This window comes from Macaca thibetana, chromosome 10 (genome assembly GCF_024542745.1).
Source record: "Macaca thibetana thibetana isolate TM-01 chromosome 10, ASM2454274v1, whole genome shotgun sequence".
Taxonomy (NCBI): Eukaryota; Metazoa; Chordata; class Mammalia; order Primates; family Cercopithecidae; genus Macaca; species Macaca thibetana.
This window is the reverse complement of record NC_065587.1, coordinates 13,602,459-13,621,624: the sequence shown is the minus strand read 5'-3', so window position 1 is coordinate 13,621,624 and position 19,166 is coordinate 13,602,459. Positions and strand designations below refer to the sequence as shown.

Below are 19,166 nucleotides of genomic sequence, written 5' to 3'. Positions count from 1 at the left end.
GGCCCCTTACACCTTCCATCCCTGCATGTCCCAAACAGTTTCAGAATCCATCTCTCCTGGGGCAGAGGCGTGGGGGTCAGCAAAAGAGGGTGCGGATTCCAGCACTGCCACTTCCCATGCCTCACCTTCCTAAGCTTCAGTGTCTCAAACTGGAAAATACCTACTTCAAGATTAAATGACAGCACTTATACAGAGACTGGCATGGAGTAGGTGTTTGTGAGCTTAAAGTGTCACAAGACTCTTGCTTTGTCCCCTGCTATAAAGTGTCCTCCCCCCTCCAACTCCCTCCTGGAAACAGGACCTCTAGACCTTCAGAGGAAAGAAACTCCAGAGTGGGCCAGGCACAGTGGCTCACACCTGTAATCCCAGCACTTTGGGAGGCCGAGGCAGGTGGATCACCTGAGGTCAGGAGTTCGAGACCAGCCTGGCCAACATAGTGAAACCCCCGTTTCTGTTAAAAATACAAAAATTGGCCGGGTGCGGTGACTCTCGCCTGTAATCTCAGCACTTTGGGAGGCTGAGGTGGGCAGATTGTGAGATCAAGAGATCGAGACTATCCTGGCCACCATGAAACCCCATCTCTGCTAAAAATACGGAGATTGGCTGGATGTGGTGGCTCATGTCTGGGGTCCCAGCTGCTTGGGAGGCTGAGACAGGAGAGTCCCTTGCGCCCAGGAGGCAGAGGTTGCAGTGAGCCGAGGTCGTGCCATCGCACTCCAGCCTGGTGACAGAGCAAGGCTCCATCTGAAAAAAAAAAAAAAAAAAAATTAGCTGGGTGTGGTGGTATACGCCTATAATCCCAGCTACTGGGGAGGCTGGGGCAGGAAAGTCCCTTGAGCCCGGGAAGCAAAGGTTGCAGTGAGCCAAGGTCATGTCACTGCACTCCAGCCTGGGTGACAGAGCAAGACTGTCTCAAAAAAATAAAATAAAATAAAAAAGGAAACTCCAGAGTGGGTCACTAGAAGAATGGCAGGTGGGGCCACTCCCACTCCCACCTCTTGGTTCCTGGACCCTTGTGGACCGCCTGCTGGAGACAGAGCACCACACAGTGGTAGTAGATTTAGGGCATATGGTGCCCCATTCAAGCAGGATATCACCTCCAGGCTGACACCTCCGCTACACCTTCCCAAGGCTGCCCCATCCCTCCACTCCATCAGGCCAGCACCTTCCAGTGAAATGCCAGAGAGGACCGGTGGATCTCATGGCCACATGCTCACTTCAGACCACCTTTGCTGTCGAGAGCATCCCTTGGTCTTCTGTGATGTTACGCGGTGTGCTGTGTTGGCGGGTCAAACACCCTGAGCCTCTGGATAGTGGTGCTGGCTGAGGCCCTGAGGGCAGGAAAGGCAAACACATTTCCAACACGTGTTGACTCCAGGCAAGATGGATGGTTCACTTTTGCAGAATAGAAGGGGTTTCATGGAATCAATTTGCTCCCTGGTCTTCTGGAGAAACGATGGGCTCAGCATGCGTCCCTGTTGCTGGCAGAGTGGACATTCTGCTCCCATGGGGTCATCCACCTGCCTCTTCTCCTGACTTTCTGATCTTCCCATCTTCCTTCTTTCTGGCCTCCGACAAAGCAGTCAAGCCATTCACCACTGCCCATGATGCATGGATATTCTGACTTCAAGAAGCCATTTCTCTTTCCACAAGAAGTGGATGGCCAGGTGCCCTGCCTGAAGCCCTGGCCCCTGGGAGGACTTGCCCTCACCACTGTCTTTCCAGGACACCTTTGTGCAGGGCTGTAATTCAGTAGCTACCCGGTTTTCACTTGTGCCCAAACTCTGAGCCAACTCATTCTGCAGCCAACCTTGGCATTCTCCTCCATTGTCAGAAAGTCGTAAGAGACCCACCCATGTGGGTCATGGTGTAAGCAGAGGGATAGGCCCTGGTGCACCAGCAGCGGGTGTCACGAGGGTCTGGGCCACCTATCCCTGGAGCCTACTGGAGCCCTCTGTTTCTGCTCGCACCTGCTCCTGGATGTACCACTCACAAAGGGTTACTATTGGTCTCGCTTGACCTTCTGACTTAGTGGGTCAGATGGAGCCATCTGGGCTACTTAGTTACACGATGTTCTGCAAGCTGGCACTCTATCTCTACCAGGACCCGGTGCCATTCCAGGAACTGTTTTCTGCATAGTATATAATTCTCTGCTAAAAGGAAGCAGCTGGAAGAAGCAGGCCATCCTCCCAACTGGGGAAGTGCTTGGGAAGGTGACGAGGGCCATTGCTCCTGCATCCATTAGGTCTCAAGAGTGGCATCCACACCTGACATTCCCCTCAGGATATAGTTTTTTGTTTACTCTCTTCGCTGTGGGGACAATGGGTCAGCTTCATGAATTTTCCAATAGCTATTCCCACTACAATGATTCTGACCCTGTGGGCCAAGGTACCAATATGGGGTCAAGAACCAAGGATGTTCATTCCAATTCTACATCTGTAGACCAGGAAAGTGGCCATGAATCAAGCAGACCCCTAGTGAGCTGGACCTGGCCAAGACTTCATTTATCACCTGGTCTCTATGCACCCCCACTCAAATGTGGCTTTGAAGACACTTCAGTCTTGAGCGCTGATGTCAACTTGGACCCTGTGTCCAACAATCCTCAGAATGTTTGGGTATTCCCCTTTCCCCCACATACAGTTACTGGAGTTAATGGCCACAGGTGTTTTTAGGGAAGAACCAGGGAGTCATTGCCATATATACTTGCCACAGTGTTGCAGGACTCTACCTTTGGGACCCAGCCTCTCCTTCAGTCCCAAGGTTCTGGATCTGAAAACTGGGGCAGGTCCTGAAACCAGGCAAGCGGTCTTGGCTTTTTATTGCAGGGCCTGCCCTTGGTCGGGGGGACTCCTGGGTGAGGCACCTCCCTTTGGCTGAGGCTAGTGTCTGGGGAGGGAGTCAGTTGGGAGCCATCAGCAGGCTTTCCTCCCAGCAGCTGGGGGGATGGTGCCTTGGTCCTGAAGAGGAGGGTGGATGCAGACAGCACCCATTGTACGCATGTTGGACTCAGCATATGTTGGATTCTTGCTGGGTGTTTGACAAAGTTTAGCTCTTTCCTTGCTGAAAGCTGCCCTCTGAGGCAAGGGTTATGGTTCATATTCCACAGATGAAGATGCTGTATTAGATATATGTCAGGTTTAGCTGCTTAAAGAGACTCAGAATAACAGTGACCAAAACGTTCTCAAAACTGATTTCTCTCTCGTTGAAAAGTTCAGATGGATAGGTGGTCCAGGTGAATATGATGAGTCCTCCACACCACTGCCTGGGGACCTGGGCTCCATCTAGCCTGGTGTCCTGCCATCTCCACATGGGGCTTCAATCTCAACATCCACAATGCCTGCTTAGTCATGAGAGGGAGAAGTAGGGAAAGGGAGCATTCAACATTCCCTCTGCATTCTTTTGGGGGAAATGATGTCTATCCTTGTAAAACTTTTAAGAAATGCAGCCAGGCACTTCCCGACACTGGAACTTGAAGGTCAGCGAGGATCTGGGCAGGCAGACAGGAGAAGGCATGCCAGAGTACAGGAGCTGCCTGGGCAAACACAGGGAAGTGGGACCGAGTCCTGGATGGCTCTGGGACAGAGAGGAGCTGGCAGGCTGGACTGGCAGGCTCTTGTTGGGAATGGCAGGGAATAAGTCTCACTGCCAAGGCTGGAGAGGTTGTAGAGTCCCCAGGCCCAGGATGAGGACTCTCTGAGTAATAGGGAGGCCATATTACTCAGAGAAGGAGAGTGTTGTGGATGAAACTGAAGCCACCAGGAAGCATGAAGATAGGACAGCTGACCTAGTTGTGGGCATCATCATAGCACCTTGCATAGAATGCCAGCACATACAAATCTTATTTAATGTATTCATTTCCAAGTGGAGATGAAAGAGCACAGGCTTTGGAGTCAGCCCAATTCAAGGTCCCATCCTGGCTCAGTGACCACTTCCCTGTGGGACCTTGGTTGAGTCACCTCACCTCTCTGAGCCTCAGTATCTGGGGGCAGGGACTACAAAATATCCCCCAAATCCAGCCTCCCCATTTTACATGGTAAGGACATCAGGACCACCCTGACACAGGCTCATTTCCCAGCCTCCCTTGCAGCTAGGTGTGGCCACATGACTGCATTCTGGCCAATGGGATGTGAGGAAAATGGTATGCCACTTCCTGGTTGTTCAAATAAATAAGTGAATAAATAATGAGCCCGTGAGTCAGTGGAGGAGGGGATTCAAGTTCCGGGGAAGGAATGCATGCCTTCAGCAAGTGTTTAACTGAGTGCTTACGACGGGTCAGACTTTTTCTCGGTGCTGGGGACACAGCAGTGAGCAAAAGAATAGAACAGCTGAACTGTCACGGAGCCAAGAGTCTAACAGGAGGGACAGAAAAGATAAAAGGAAACAAGATCCTTTCGGGGGGTGTCTATCCAGGGGGTGGGAGAAACAGGAAGCAGGGCAGGAGGGGAGGGAGCAGGGGCTGCTTTAGACAGGGCAGTCAGGGGAGGCCTCCTGGAGGAGGTGGGCCTCTGTGAAGAGGGCAAATCCTGGGTTTCTGGAGGGAAGGAGGCCCTGCAGAAGTGAGGGCAAGTGGGTGTGGCTGCAGCCGAGTGATGGGGAAGGCCGGTTGTCTCTCTGTAGAGCCCGCGGAGCTGAGCAGCGGGGAGACAGAAGAATTGCAGAGGATCAAGTGGCACCGGAAGCAGCTCCTGGAGGACATCCAGGTGAGCGCACACCCGTGTCCACACACGCTTGCACACGTGTCCATGCCCACACACGCCACGCTGCATGCGTCCATAAGCAGACACTTCTGCACGCTTGCACACGCCCCACCAGCTCCTGCTGGTCAGACAGTGTGGCCAACTCTGGCCCATTATCAGCCTTGTTCCCAGTGCCAGGAGCATGGAGAACAGCAAGCCTGCAGACAGACACCCTGAGACCCAGGGAGGACCAGGAGAGCCGGGGAGGGAGGCAGCGATCCAATTAGGCACCCACTGTGTGCCCAGCCCCATCCCGGCCTTTACTCGCTTTGTCACAGGACAGGCACTGACCCCAGTGGTGAAACTTCAGCCAGGTCTCACCCCTGCAGAGTGTAGACCACCTGGTCATGATAACTCCCAGTATGTGCCCGGCACTTACCACTTCACCAATCAGACTCAGACGTCAGCTCATCTGGGTCAGCAGATTCCGAGACAGGCTGGGTTCTGTTCCTGGAACGTGCCTTGCTCAGCCCTGCCCCTGGGCCTTTGCACTTGCAGTCTCATCTGCCTGGTCTGCAGCGGCTGTACCCACCCCCACTCCCATTCACATAAACTTAGGATTTCAGTGAGGAATGAAGGCACAAAATTATTCACTCAGCTGGTGTTTTACTGAGCACCCACTATGTACCAGGCTTTCTCTACCTTGCTCCGATAGTGCTCTGCATGGTCATTGCCCTACGACCACCCATGATCCCAACCCCACCAGACTATGCCCTCCATGAACACAGAGCCAAGGTCTGTCTTGCCCACCACTGCATCCCCCGCCTGCAGGGTGCAGCATTAATAGGTGCTCAGTTGATACTTGCAAATAAATCCCCATTGTATTTGTGGGGCAACCACTCAGTGGCTCTGCCAAGATGGCATGAACAGGAGCTGACAGGGCTCAGACACAGGCTCCCAAGTCCCATGCTGGCCTTGAGTCTCAGGACAAGCCCCTGGAGCCAGCCCCTCACCAGCACCCCACAGATCCTGGGCAGAAGGGCTGGGTGCCTCTTGGGAGTGCCTGCCAGGGGCTCATGCTGCTGTCCTGCAGGGGGTGCTGGTGGCTGACAGGGGGAGGTGTTAGGGGGTCCCCTCTGCCACTGGGTGCCTCCTGCAGGGTCAAGATGAAATGGGCTTGGGGTCGAGCTGGGGGAAGCACAGGTTTGGAGTCAGACGGTGGGCATGTCGTGTCATCTCTCTACGCCTCAGTGTCTTCTGTAAAGTCCAGGGGAATTGCAAAGTCCCTGGAGAAAGTGCCTATGCTGCCTGTGCGTGGTGTCCCCATAGTACCTGGCAGGCACGTAGCGGGCACTTCGTCAAGGGTGAGCAACAGAGTAAGTGGAGGAAAGCCAGAGAGAAGCTGGGGCAGAAGCTGAGGAAGCAGTAGGGAGCCATGGGAGGGATTTGAGCAGGGGAAGGGTCGGCTCCATGCAGTGCTCCAGAAAGACACCAGCCGGGGGAGGCAGGCAGGGTGGAGGCGGGCAGGGTGGAGGCGGGCAGGGTGGAGGTGGGCAGGGGGGAGGTGGGCAGCGGGGAGGCCGGCTTGTCGGGTAGGCTCAGCTGGAGAACAGACTTCATGGCTGCAGAGGGGAGAGATGGGAAGGTTGGAAATAGGATGGGCAAGGGGTGGGGGCTTGGGGGTTCCCCCTCCCCAAGGCAAGTGGAGGCATGGGTGCAGACAGAAGTGATAGTTTAGCATGGGACTTTGAAATTATGAGACATCGAGGGAGGGGACCTGTCCATGGAGGGCCCCTCAGACTGGGGACTCAGGACAGAGGTCAGGGAGAGGGGCCAGGTTTGAGAGTCACGCCCAGGGCCAGGAGTGGTCACTAGGGTCTTAAACCCCCAGGATTCTGGCCTCCACCCCTGACTCTCCCTGTCCTGCCCCTGCCACCCCACAGAAGCTGAAGGATGAGATCGCAGATGTGTTTGCCCAAATCGACTGCTTCGAGAGCGCGGAGGAGAGGTGAGGGGCGTGGGTGGGGACCCCCAGAAACTGCCAGGGTTGCTTCCCAAGGATGTCATACACCTTGAATGAGCAGGGGCCACCCCCGACCCCTGGGCCTGGTGAAATCAAGGATTGGCCCGGGAGTAGGAGGCAGCAACGAGACCGGAACATGGTGACCCAGGCCCCATCCCAGCCTGGGTCCCTGCTTCCAGGCTGACCCTCTCTTGAGAGACACTGCGTCCTCCCCTCTCCCAACCCAAAGTCTCTTCTGACCCACTGTGGTCCAGCCCTGGATGATCACTGGCCACATCCATCCTGGGATGGGCGAGGAGAAGGGAAGCTCAGCCCCAAGGGCAAGGACAAGGAAGCTCAGGGCCCCACGAGGACAGGAGCCTGGCCCCACCCCACCCGTCTCACCACTAACCCGGAGCCGGCCACTCCCACCGCCTCTATGGAAAATTCTCACTGTTTTGTGACCTGGGACAGATCCTGTCCCTCTCTGGGTCTCAGTTTCCCCATTTGTGCAACAAGAAGGTTGGTTGCTACACGGTCTCCTAGGGTCCCAGGGCCTAGGAATTTCCCCTCCTGCACCTGCCACCCGTTAGGTCTCCACCTGTCCAGCCTCCTCCCCTCCCCCAGCAACACATGCACACAGACACACACACACACACATGCACACACACACACAAGTGGCCGTTTCTCCAGCTCCCCTGTTCCAGCCACAACAATAACAAATAACACACGTAAGCCTCACTGTTTTAGGTGCTTTAACCTCTCAACAACGCTGGGAGGCAGGTGGTGTCACCTCCATTTTATAGATGAGGAAACTGAGGCCCAGAGAGAGGAAATGACTCTACCAAAGCAGCCCATCTCGGATTCGCATCCAGGAGCCTGGCTCTGGCGCCTGCGCGCTCAGCCCTTGCTCCTCCCCGGGTTTCTTGCACAGGGCCCCTCCTCCGCGGCAGCTCCGGTGTCCTGAGAGCTGCTAAATACCCGTGCTGGGCCCATCAGAGGAGTCAGCTGCAGAGTTCTGGGAGGAGCCAGGCCTTGCACTTCTCTCTCCCCGCTAGATGGTTCCCAGGCAGGACCTGGGGGCCCCACTTGAAGGTCCCTAGAGCATATGGGCTCCTGCTGAGGCAAGGGTCCTTGGGGAGTGGAGAGGGTAATTCAGGGTCCTGGTGCAGCCTAAGCTGATGTCCTCATGTCCACAGCCGGATGGCCCAGAAGGAGAAGGAGCTGTGCACTGGACGCAAGAAGTTCAACATGGACCCTGCAAAGGTAGGCGGCTGTGGAGGGCCCAGGCCACAGGGTATGGGGACTGCATGGGAGCACCTGGCTGGTGTCCTCTCACTCCCCTCGGCGACAAGACCCCTTTCCACAGGAGGAAGCTGGGCCCAGCAGAGCTGAGCATCTTGTCCAGTGCCCCATGGCCAGCTGCGGCTGGGGGCCCCATCTACTCTAAGGCATAAGCGCCCCGGAGCAGGAGGAGCCAGGAGCATGGAGGAGGCCATGATATCCGTGCACTTGGCCTAGTCCCTTCCTCACTCCAGGCCTCCATTTCCTTCTCCATGAATGTGGCTTGGGACAGTGGAGCCCTTGGATCTGGGGCTCAGGCTCCAGAAGCAACTTCCAGCCCTGGGCTCAGGGAAGGCCAGTCCTGTGGTCCCACCACCCACTCCTCTGCTAGCAGGAGCAGCAGCTCAGGGCTGGGTTACTTCGCTCCCCCACACCACTCCCAAGCCCCCTGGCCTCAGAGCAACCCCAGCCCCACCCCTCACCCCGCCAGGTAGCAGCTGGGCTTCCTTTTCTGAAAGGACAGAGACAGAAGGAAACCGCAGGCAGATACACCGAGGTGGAGTCAGGGCAGCCAGCAGAGAGCACCAAGCTGGGGTCCCTGGAAATTTCTCTCTCTGGCTTAGAAGGCTCCCTGTCAGCATCACAGGCCCAAAGTGTTATAACCATTCACCTCTCATGGCCATAGACCTTTGGACTCCTGCTCCCATCCACAGAGACCCCTGCAGGCTCACACTCTCACCCCACCCAGCACCCGGGGTGTCCTCTGCATCCTCTGCCTGTCACTCGGCCCTCGTGGCCCGTGCCCACCTTCCAGCAGTGGAACACAGAGGAATCTTCATGGAGAGCCAGAGACCCTAACCTCCAACTCCTAAAACTAGGATGACAAACTCTGAGTGCCTCGGTGGTGAGGAGACATGTTTGTGATATTGTCAAATCCGAAAAGCAGATTTAAATGCAACAGGCATGGTCTGAGCCCATTTTCATACAGAAAGGGGAGGAAAGTCACTAAGGCCCAGGCAATTTCCTCCCCTTTGGATTGAGCTGGTTTTTTCTAAGTTTTATACAATAGACATAGATTACTTGTGTGAAAGAATGAAACGCTATTTTTAAATAATATGAGTTTTAGGGGAACAAAAGAAATGGCTGAATCATTGAATCTCAGAATTACAAATTCCTAGAATCACTGAAGCATATAATCAAAGAATGTCAGACTGAAGGGGACCCTGGGGAGTACCTGGCATGAACCTGGTTCATGGCAGGAAGGGTGACTTTCTTTTTTTTTTTTTTTTTTGAGGCGGAGTCTCGCTCTGTCCTCCAGGCTGGAGTGCAGTGGCCGGATCTCAGCTCACTGCAAGCTCCGCCTCCCGGGTTCACGCCATTCTCCTGCCTCAGCCTCCCGAGTAGCTGGGACTACAGGCGCCCGCCACCTCGCCCGGCTAGTTTTTTGTATTTTTTTTAATAAAGACGGGGTTTCACCGTGTTAGCCAGGATGATCTCGATCTCCTGACCTCGTGATCCGCCCATCTCGGCCTCCCAAAGTGCTGGGATTACAGGCTTGAGCCACCGCGCCCGGCCTGAATTTCTTTGCACACCTCCAGTGATGGGGAACTCACCACCTCACAAAGGCAGCTCCTGTGAAGGAGGAGATCACAACTTCCCAGAACAGACTGTGCCAACACCAGAATGCCAGGCTCCAGGGCTCTGGCCACGGGAGCTCCTTCCTCCCTTCCCCCTCCCAGGCCTGCTTCCGTGCAGCAGCTTCTCTGTACCCCCTCCAGGGTATCCAGTATTTCATTGAGCACAAGCTGCTGACCCCCGACATCCAGGACATCGCACGGTTCCTGTATAAAGGCGAGGGCCTCAACAAGACAGCCATTGGTACCTACTTGGGGGAGAGGTAAGAAGGAGTGGAGCCTAAGGGAGGCAGGAAATGAAGGTGTGCAGGTGTGTACAGGTGTGTGAATGTACAGGTGAGAGGATGAGTTATGTTAGGAAAGTCATTACTCCTAGGGCTTGAGGGGCTCAGGGATCATCCCCTCCAGATTCTGAGTCAAAGCCTGACTGCCTTCATTCATTTAGTAATGTATTCAACAAATACATGTTGCTTAGGGTCTACGGCATTCCAGGCACCATCCTAAGCCCTGGGTGTACACCAGTGAATAAGACAGACAAAACTCTCATCCTCAGAGGTCCACACTAATGGGAGAGACAGGTCTCAATAGATGCAAAATATGTTAGAGAATGATAAGCTCTGTGGAATACAAATCAAGCAGGGAAAGGAAGTCAGAAATGCCGGGGAGCGGCCAGGCATGGTGGCTCACACCTGTAATCCCAGCACTTTGGGAGGCCGAGGCGGGTGGATCACGAGGTCAGGAGTTCGAGACCAGCCTGGCCAACATGGTGAAACCCCCGTCTCTACTAAGAATACAAAAATTAGCCAGATGTGGTGGCGGGTGCCTGTAGTCCCAGATACTCAGGAGGCTGAAGTAGGGGAATCGCTTGAACCTGGGAGTCAGAGGTTGCAGTGAACTAAGATCGTGCCATTGCACTCCAGCCTGGGCAACAGATGGAGACTGAGACTCCATCTCGGAAAAGAAAGAAAGAAAGAGAGAGAGAGAGAGAGAGAGAGAGAGAGAGAGAGAGGAAAGAAGACACTCTGGGGACCATAGGTTGGGGGCCGTGATTTAGAATAATGTGGGCAGGAAGCGTCTCATGGAGAAGGTGACATTTGACCAAATCAGTACAGACAAGTGGAGGAGGAGCAGTCCAGGAGCAGCAAGGGCAAAGGCCCTGGGGTCAGAAACAGGCTCAAGAATCTAGGCTGGATGGGAGGAGAGAGGGAGGATATAGTGGATGAGGAGGTGAGGATCTGTGAGAGGGCTCTGGGCAAAGGACTGGTCTGAGGGGCGGTCAAGGGGATAGGGGTGAAGCTGGACCAGGGAGTCAACAGCCCTCTCCCCAGCTCCCAAGGACACCCCTCCCTCCTGGGGTGAGCAGGGCATGCAGATGGTGAGAAGGGCAACTTCCTGCTTCAGGAGCTGAGGAGACGGAGGAGATGGGGGAGGTCAGCTTCTCTCCCTTGTACAGATGAGGAAGCTGGGACTGGGAAGGTCAAGTGGCTTCTGCGAGGTCGCCAGGTGGGAAGTTATAGGAAATGAGGAAGGCCTGGACTGAGGGCAGGCCGCTGCAAAGCCAGGGCTCCCCTCCCGGGCCAGACCAGCGCTGGTGAACAGTGAAGGTGTGTGTTTCTTCGTGGGAGGACAAGGGTGTGCCCTCGGGGTGTGATACGGGTGGGACAGATGTGAACACACCAGATGGCAGCTGGACCCCAGAAGGACAGACGTCTCTCTCCTCTCCCTCCCCTACTTCAACCCCCTCCAGGAGGTGGGGGCCAGCCAGTATCCGAGTGTGTCTCACCCTCCCTTCCGCCCCCTCCCCAGGGACCCTGTCAACCTGCAGGTCCTCCAGGCCTTCGTGGACTGCCATGAGTTCGCCAACCTCAACCTCGTCCAGGCCCTCAGGTGAGTAGTCCTGGAGCAGGGTCCCGGCCCTCAAGACCGGCACAGCCCCAGTGGCTGGGGGTGTCGCGATCCACACAGCTAATAGCACAAAAGGTTGGGAGCAAAGAAGAGGAGGCGAGGAACAAGAATGACAAGAATGATAGTATTACCTCACAGAGCTGAGGTGGACCGCCTGGGAAAGGGCCTAGTTCCTTGCAAATGCTGCCTTCTTGCTACGTTAGAATTCTATCACGCCCGTATTTAATCATTCTAATCATTATTACTTTATTACGGTCATTCTCCTACTTTTTGGATTAGTGCATGTTTTATTTATTTTATAAGACTGCTTGGTAGGTATTCCATTTATTATTACTTATTAGCTTCTAATTAGGGTACCGTTGTTGGTACTCATTTTTACAACTACAGAGGCAGTACAATTAGCAGTTTGAAGCACAAACTCTTGAGCCAGACTATACAATTTAAATGCCAGCTCTGCTGCTCACCCCCATGTGACGTCGAGCAAGCCATACACACGCACAAAATACAAAAATTAGACAGGCATGGTGGCAGGCACCTGTAATCCCAGCTGCTCGGGAGGCTGAGGTGCCTGTAATCCCAGCTACTCGGGAGGCTGAGGCAGGAGAATCACCAGAACCCAGGAGGTGGAGGTTGCAGTGAGCCGAGATCACGCCACTGCACTCCAGCCTGGGCAACAGAGTGAGGCTCTGTCTCACAAAAAATAAAAAGTAAACCGCCCTGTGCCTCAGTTTCCTCATCCGTAGAATGGGGATAATAATAGTACCAACTTCATAGGGTTGTGAAGACTAAATGAGCAAAGGTTTAGAATTGGTCCACAGTAAGTGCTTAGTAAGTCTTGATGCTGCTCGAAAACTCAGATTCCGAGAAGGGGCATCTGATCTGGGCTTTGGAGGGTGACTAGGAGTTTACAATACAGAGAAGGAAGAAGCCATCACCATCCAGTGTTCTCTAACTCCCAGCTCTTTAAGGGAGAGGGGTGGGTGACTTGGGAGTCTCCCATATTCATTCTTTCATTCTTTCATTCATTCATTCACATATTCATTCATTCATTCACTTATTTACTGAGCCGTTGCTAGGGGCCCAGGACCGTGTGAAGCCCACCAGGAAAGTGAGAGATACAGGCCCAGTTCCCATCCTCAGAGAACTTAGCTTGAAGCTGTGGAAACCACAAACTTCCAGAGCTAGAGGGAAGTCGAGGTTCCAAGAAAGGGAGCCCTAGCAAGGGGAAACCCCGCCTCACCCCTCCTCGACTGTGTCCCACAGCCAGATCTCAGAGCCCAAAGGCCAGGTGTGGGGAACCACAGACCCCAGGCCAGGCAAAGGCCGCCTTTCCAGCTGAGGCAGACTGGGCTGCCGTCAGTGCTGGGATTCAGATGTGCAGAGCGGGGCGTGTGCTTAGTTCCGTATTCTGCAAGAAAAGGCATTTCTTGGCTACCGCCCGCGTGCTTGGGACTCCCTGGTGCCAATCCCACTTCCCTGTGAGCCCAGATGACAGTTGCAGATTCCCCCATTTACAGGATACAGAGACTAAACCTGAGAGAGACAGGGCAGCTTGTCTGGGGCCCCTGAGAGCCCCCCACCCACTCCACTGCCCGTGGCCCTGTTTCTCCCCCAGGCAGTTCCTGTGGAGCTTCCGGCTGCCGGGCGAGGCCCAGAAGATAGACCGGATGATGGAGGCCTTTGCCACTCGATACTGCCTCTGCAACCCCGGCGTCTTCCAGTCCACAGGTGCCAGGAGGGGAGTGGGACCCAGGGTTCTAGGACCTCTTCATCATTGCCAGGCATAGATTTCGCAGACCCCCTCAAGCTTCCCCCAAGTACCCAGATCCTGGCAGCCCAGACCCCTTCATGATCCCTCGCTGAGCACCAACTTCATTGCTGCTGGGTGCTTGTCTGACAGAGCTGCCTTGAGACACAGTTCTTAGGAGAGGAGGCAGGAGATGATAGCACAGGATGCTAAGGCTAAGGCAGCAGCACCCCTGTCTGAGGGCAGGAGTAGGGCAATCAGCATGTCCAAGATGGCTTCTCAGAGACAGTGAGGTCTGAATGGGGTTTTGAAGGATGAATAGGAGTTTTCCAGGAGGTTAAGAGGAGAAAGGGCCTTTTTGGCAGGAGTTGCAGTAGGAACAAAGGCCCAGAAGCATGAAACGGCCTGGGCAGGGTGTAGGGGCAAAAAGGGGCATAGAAGGAGATCCACAAAGGTCAGTCCTCCATAGCCCTCTCTCCCAGGGCTAACCCAATGCCCATGTGAAGACATCCAGAGGACAGGGTAGGTGAGGGACCATCAAGGCCAACTTGTCCTGGCCTCTTCTCTGGATCTAGTTATCATAACAACAATAACCAACCCTGTGTATTGAGTAATCCCTATACACTGAGTGCTTTACACAGGCAAAATCACTCAATCATTTTTTTATTTTTTATTTTTTTATTTTATTTTATTTTGAGAGACAGAGTCTCTCTCTTTTACCCAGGCTGGAGTGCAATGGCATGATCTCAGCTCACTGCAACCTGCACCTCCCAGGTTCATGCAATTCTCCTGCCTCAGCCTCCCAAGTAGCTGGGATTATAGGTGCCCACCACCATGCCTGGCTAATTTTTTGTATTTTTAGTAGAGACGGGGTTTCACCATGTTGGACAGGCTGGTCTCGAACTCCTGACCTCAGGTGATCCGCCCACCCCGGCCTCCCAAAGTGTTGGGATTACAGGCATGAGCCACCACACCCGGCCAAAGTCACTCAATCCATACATCCACCGTTTGAGGTCAGTAGTCTTCTCATCCCTCCCTGACGTATAGAATATAGCTTCAGAGAGATGAAATGACTTGTCTGCGAGCACGCTGTCTCCTGGCTGTGTCCATGGACAAACCCTCCAGCACATTTGCTCTACTTTGTGGTTAGATCTTCACTTAGTGTTTGCTTGTTTATTATCTGTCACAAGTCTAAACATCCTGCAAGGGCAGGGACCCTATCAGACTCATCATCAATGACTCCCAGGCCCACAGCACAGAGTATGTACTCAATAAATAGTTGTGGGTAGGAAAGAAGGCGTCTTAAAGCACCAGATTTGAATCACGGTCCAATTACTTCTTAATTTTGTTGGGCATATAGCTTAACCTCCTGTACCTCGGTTTCCTCATCTGTAGAGTGGAAGTAACAACAGGACTTGCCTCATAGGTTGGGCATGGGGATGTGAGAGCTTAGCACAGGGCAAGCACCAACAATGCTCGGTGCCACTGCCATCAGAGATAGAATCATTGATGTTCCAGAACAGGCAGTTACTTCAAAGATTAACCTCTGAATGTCAAGGATGGGGAAGCTGAAGGTCAGGGAGGTCAAGTACTTCCCAAGGTCAACCAGAGAGTTGGAGACGCAGCTGAACTTCCCTGGCTCTGGATCCGGGGCCCAAATACTTGACAAAAGACCCCGTCAGAGTAGCAATCACCTCCCTCCCCAGCCAACAGCCCAGCCCTCCCTCCTGAGCACTTGAAAGTCTGAATAATGGGAGAGGCGCTGAGGCTCAGGAGGAAGGCCAGCAAGATTACAGAGCAGCAGTGGCTCAGCCCTGAACAGCGCTGCTAACAATGAGTGTTCTCTGGGTTCCGAGACGCAGAGAATAGAGTGGGAAGGGGGCTGAAAGGGCTCTGCGGGGAGGAAGCCCCGAGCTGAACGAGAAGGAGGATTGAAGTGGAGAGGAGGGAAGGAAGGGCAGGCCTGGCAGGGGGTCCAGCAGGAGCTGAAGCGTGGAGGTGGGAAGGGACTCAGAAGGAGAGGCTGAGGATAGTTTAAGAGGGGGTGGGGACCAGCAAGAGTGGGAGGGGAGGGGAGGCTGGGCTTCAAAGCCTAAGTCAGGGGGACAAGGTGGACCTTCGGGGACTTGCCATGGCAGATTCTGGGCCCTAGAAGGGGCTGGGGCAGAGGCAGGGAGAGTGGCCAGGGCCAGAACTGTGACCGCTGTCCCCTCTGCAGACACCTGCTACGTGCTGTCCTTCTCCATCATCATGCTCAACACCAGCCTTCACAACCCCAACGTCCGGGACAGGCCGCCTTTTGAGCGCTTTGTGTCCATGAACCGCGGCATCAACAATGGTAGTGACCTGCCTGAGGACCAGCTGCGGGTGAGAGAGGTGCAGCCCACCCAGCCCGGCCCGGGGAATCCAGGAGGGACCTGTCCTTAGTGGACGGCCCAGGAGGGGCTCCTCTGAGATAGACAGCCTCCAGTGGGGACTCTGCTGATGTGGCCCACCCAGGCTATGACAGTCTTGAGAGGCACCGTCACAAAGCACGTTGGTGCTGAAACCCACCTGCCCAAGAGAGGCCCCCATTTTGAGAAGGATGTCCGAGATAGACCACCCAGGAGGTCCACCCAGATTTAAGCCTTTGGGGGACTCTGGGCAGCCATTGTTCACATCTTCCCAAAAGGGTACCTCACACAGCCCAGGTCTACTTATTAGAATAGAGATTCTTAGACGCTCAGCTTGTCAGGCCTGGAAACCCTCAGTCTCTGCTCTAAGCCCTCTGTCCTTTAGAGAGGAGGAAACTGAGGTCTCCCACAAGGCCCTACTTGAGCTGGGGAGCCCAGCAGGCACCAAACCTCCAGTTGCTTCCTCAAATAGCCTGCACCCCTGCCACACCATGCCAGGCTCCGTGCCCAGCACAGGGGCCACAGGGATGAATCAACCACATATGCTGCTCTGACCAAGTTCAGGGTCTGGTGGGAGGACCGTACACATGTGAATTACAAGGCTGCATGATTCATGCCATGCTGGCTGTGGGGAGGGAACTCTGGAGACGCAGATCTGCTGTCACTGCGGCTGTCATTGCTCTGGGGGCAGGGAAGGGTGCCATCCTGGAAGTCTCCACAGAGGAGGTGACTTCTGAACTGGGCCTTGAAGGTTACATGGGAGCTTCCCAAAGAAGCTGGGAAATGAGATTTCATAAAGAAGAAGTGGCCAGAATGGAGCCGTGTCCTGGTTGGGGAAGGAGAGGTGTCCAGTGTGGCCGAGGTGTGGTATATATGCACAGTAGTGGGTGACAGGGTGGGGCCAGAGTGTCCAGGGCTTCCAATGACAGCCTCAGGAGTTTGCCTATTTCCTCCGGGCCACAGGGAGCCAGGGGGAATTTACAAGAACAGGAAGGAGAGATTCAGAGCCTGGCTTAGGAAACATGAATGGACAAGTTCACTTCAAGGACTGGAGATGCTCCAGAGTCCCATGAGCTTCAATCTCCTCCATGGTCAGAGTCCAGCAGGGGAGGGGCGGAGGGGGCGCGAACACCACATCCCAGCTCGGCACCGAGTATACCTATACCTCCTGCCTCCAAGGCTGGGGTGGATCCTGGATCTGGAATGATTCCGGTGCCCCCTCGGTGTTTGAGAACTGCCTCACCCTTAACCCACCTCTTGCTTGGTCCCAAGAGGAGAAAGTGCATCAGAGAGGAGCCACTGCACAGCATGAGAGCATGAAAGCTGGTTGGAGCTCAGGTCTATACCCTTCTTCCCCATTTGCCTGCTAGGTGACCTTGGGCAATGACTCACTGGAGTCAAAGCCACTATCCCCTCTGCCAGGAGAGTGGGGATAATAATATCTGCCACGGGGAGTAACTGTTTTAAATGTTACGGGCAGAGCCTGTGCCAGGTCTATAATACCTGCCCCCTGCATGGCTCCCCAGCTAAAGCAGGGCCTGTGGCTTATGTCACTATTAAAAATAATTAATAATGAAAAAAGCCCCAGCACTTAGTAAAATGCCTGAAACATTTTAAAAGGCATTTGAACATTGGTGACTCATTTCATCTGGGGTCCTCATGGTGCTATGCGGGCACACCTTGTCTGGCAGGGAATGAGTTAATTACCTCCCAGCACTGGTCCTGCCGCTCTCCCAGGTGCCACATTATTGCCTCCAGCTCCCAGTGAGCCCTCTTCAGCATCTCCCTCCTTAGCTGTTTTTCCCAATTCCAGCCTTTTGTTAATAACAATGCACCACATTTGTATGGAACTTGTAAGTTTCTTCTCACCAGGCTTTGGGGTCTATTATCTCAATTTAGCTACAAAATCTGCCCAGGAGGCCTAGGAAGCCCTTATTATCCTCTTTGGCAGCCCAGAGAGGCAGACACAGACTAGGGGAAAGAACAGAGCACCAGAGTCAGAACCACCTCCAGCCCCAGCTACCCCACTTTCTGGTTGTGTGACCTTGGGAAAGTGGCTTGACCTCTGTGAGCCCCAGTTCATAGGATTAGTGCAGAAGTGTAAGGTGTTCAGCCAAGTGCCTGGTGTAGTTGGAGTGGCTACTCAATCCTGAAGCTTCCCACACAGGCAGCTGCGTGGATTTGGGGATCCTCTTGCCTTCTGCCTGGGCCTCATTTTCCCCATATATGAAGCAAGGATTCAGTTTTAAGTACCTTCAGACAGTCCAAGGTCACCACTTGGCAGAAGGATTCTCCAATTTGGGCCCGTTAAGTGAGGAGGACACACAATGCTTTTAAGTGACCCAATTTGCAAAATTAAGTCTACATAGATATGACCCAAAGAGAGGTCACTCCAAGGGTACACAGACCACAAGGATGCACAGCTGGGAAAGGCTGTGGAGAGGTGCACAGTGGTAGTTGGGGGACAGGAGGGTTGAACCAACCTTGCTCTGGCCATCCAGATGGGGCAGGGGGCAGAGTTCCCAAGAAGCTCAGGGCAAAGGCACAGTGTTCAGACTCACAGGGATGGGAGGTCAAATCCCAGCTCTGCCCTTACGTCTGTGTGACCTTGGACATGAGCCTCAGTTTCCTCATCTGCAAAGTGGGCTGATGATGCTGGCTTCATATCGTTTTCTGAGAAGCTGTCAGGCGCCTGGCACTCAGCAGGCCTTGAGAAAAGCTAGAAGAGGAACCACCCACCCTGAGGGCTGTGGGAGGGGGAGCTATGGTGGAGGAGGCACAGGGGATGAGGGGACAAAGAACTCCACTCTTTGATGTCAAAGTTGGAGAAACTGAGGCCCAGACAGGGTAACAGTCTCCCAGTTTCGGGCATCTTCTGCCATAGGCAGCCCTGCACCTCCTGGGTCCTTGCCCAGACCCCTCGGTCAGAATGGACTGTGGACTGGGCACAGTGCTAAGTACTTTATGTTCGTATTAAGTCATCCCATCCCCAGTTTACAGCAGAGGACACTGAGCTCCATGAGAGGTAGCTGGCCAGAGGTCTCATAGTTGGAGTCCTGATTGGAACCCATGACTGACTTCAGAGCCTATCCCTCTGCAGAGGCCATAAGGCAAGACTTGGGGATGGAGGACTTGGCTGTGCTTTCCAGCTACCAGTTACTTCCTAGCTAGGGGAATCTTAATTCATGTCACTGAAAAGATCAGAGATCGATCTGCCTTCAGAAATGTTGGCTTCAGGCTCAGCTAGATCCAGGTGCCCAGTGACATCAGGGCCTGATCCAGTTGCCCCATCTCTCAACAACCCCCTCCTCTGTGTTAATTTCTCTCTTAAACCAGCTCTGCCCAGGAGTGGCAGAGATGGCCTGGCCTTCCTGTGCCCTCACAGTCCTCCTCCTCAGCGGTTTCAGCTAAAGTCCCAGGATTAATGCTTATTGGCTGGCTTGGGCCTGAACTGAACTCCCTGAACCGCGGCTAGCAGAATGAAATGCTCTAATCAGCCAGATGTGAGTCATTCACCCCCTCCTG

At 54.2% G+C, this 19,166-nt stretch overlaps 1 protein-coding gene across 1 annotated transcript in view; it reads left to right on the top strand.

The window, feature by feature from the left end:
- CYTH4 (cytohesin 4) overlaps positions 1-19,166 on the top strand; it is a 285,576-nt gene that overhangs the window by 258,013 nt on the left and 8,397 nt on the right. The window contains exons 3-9 of the mRNA XM_050806323.1: positions 4,618-4,700; positions 6,620-6,684; positions 7,878-7,944; positions 9,741-9,859; positions 11,403-11,483; positions 13,117-13,229; positions 15,467-15,615. Coding sequence (XP_050662280.1) covers positions 4,618-4,700; positions 6,620-6,684; positions 7,878-7,944; positions 9,741-9,859; positions 11,403-11,483; positions 13,117-13,229; positions 15,467-15,615 — 677 coding nt within the window. The remainder of the gene's footprint in view (positions 1-4,617; positions 4,701-6,619; positions 6,685-7,877; positions 7,945-9,740; positions 9,860-11,402; positions 11,484-13,116; positions 13,230-15,466; positions 15,616-19,166) is intronic.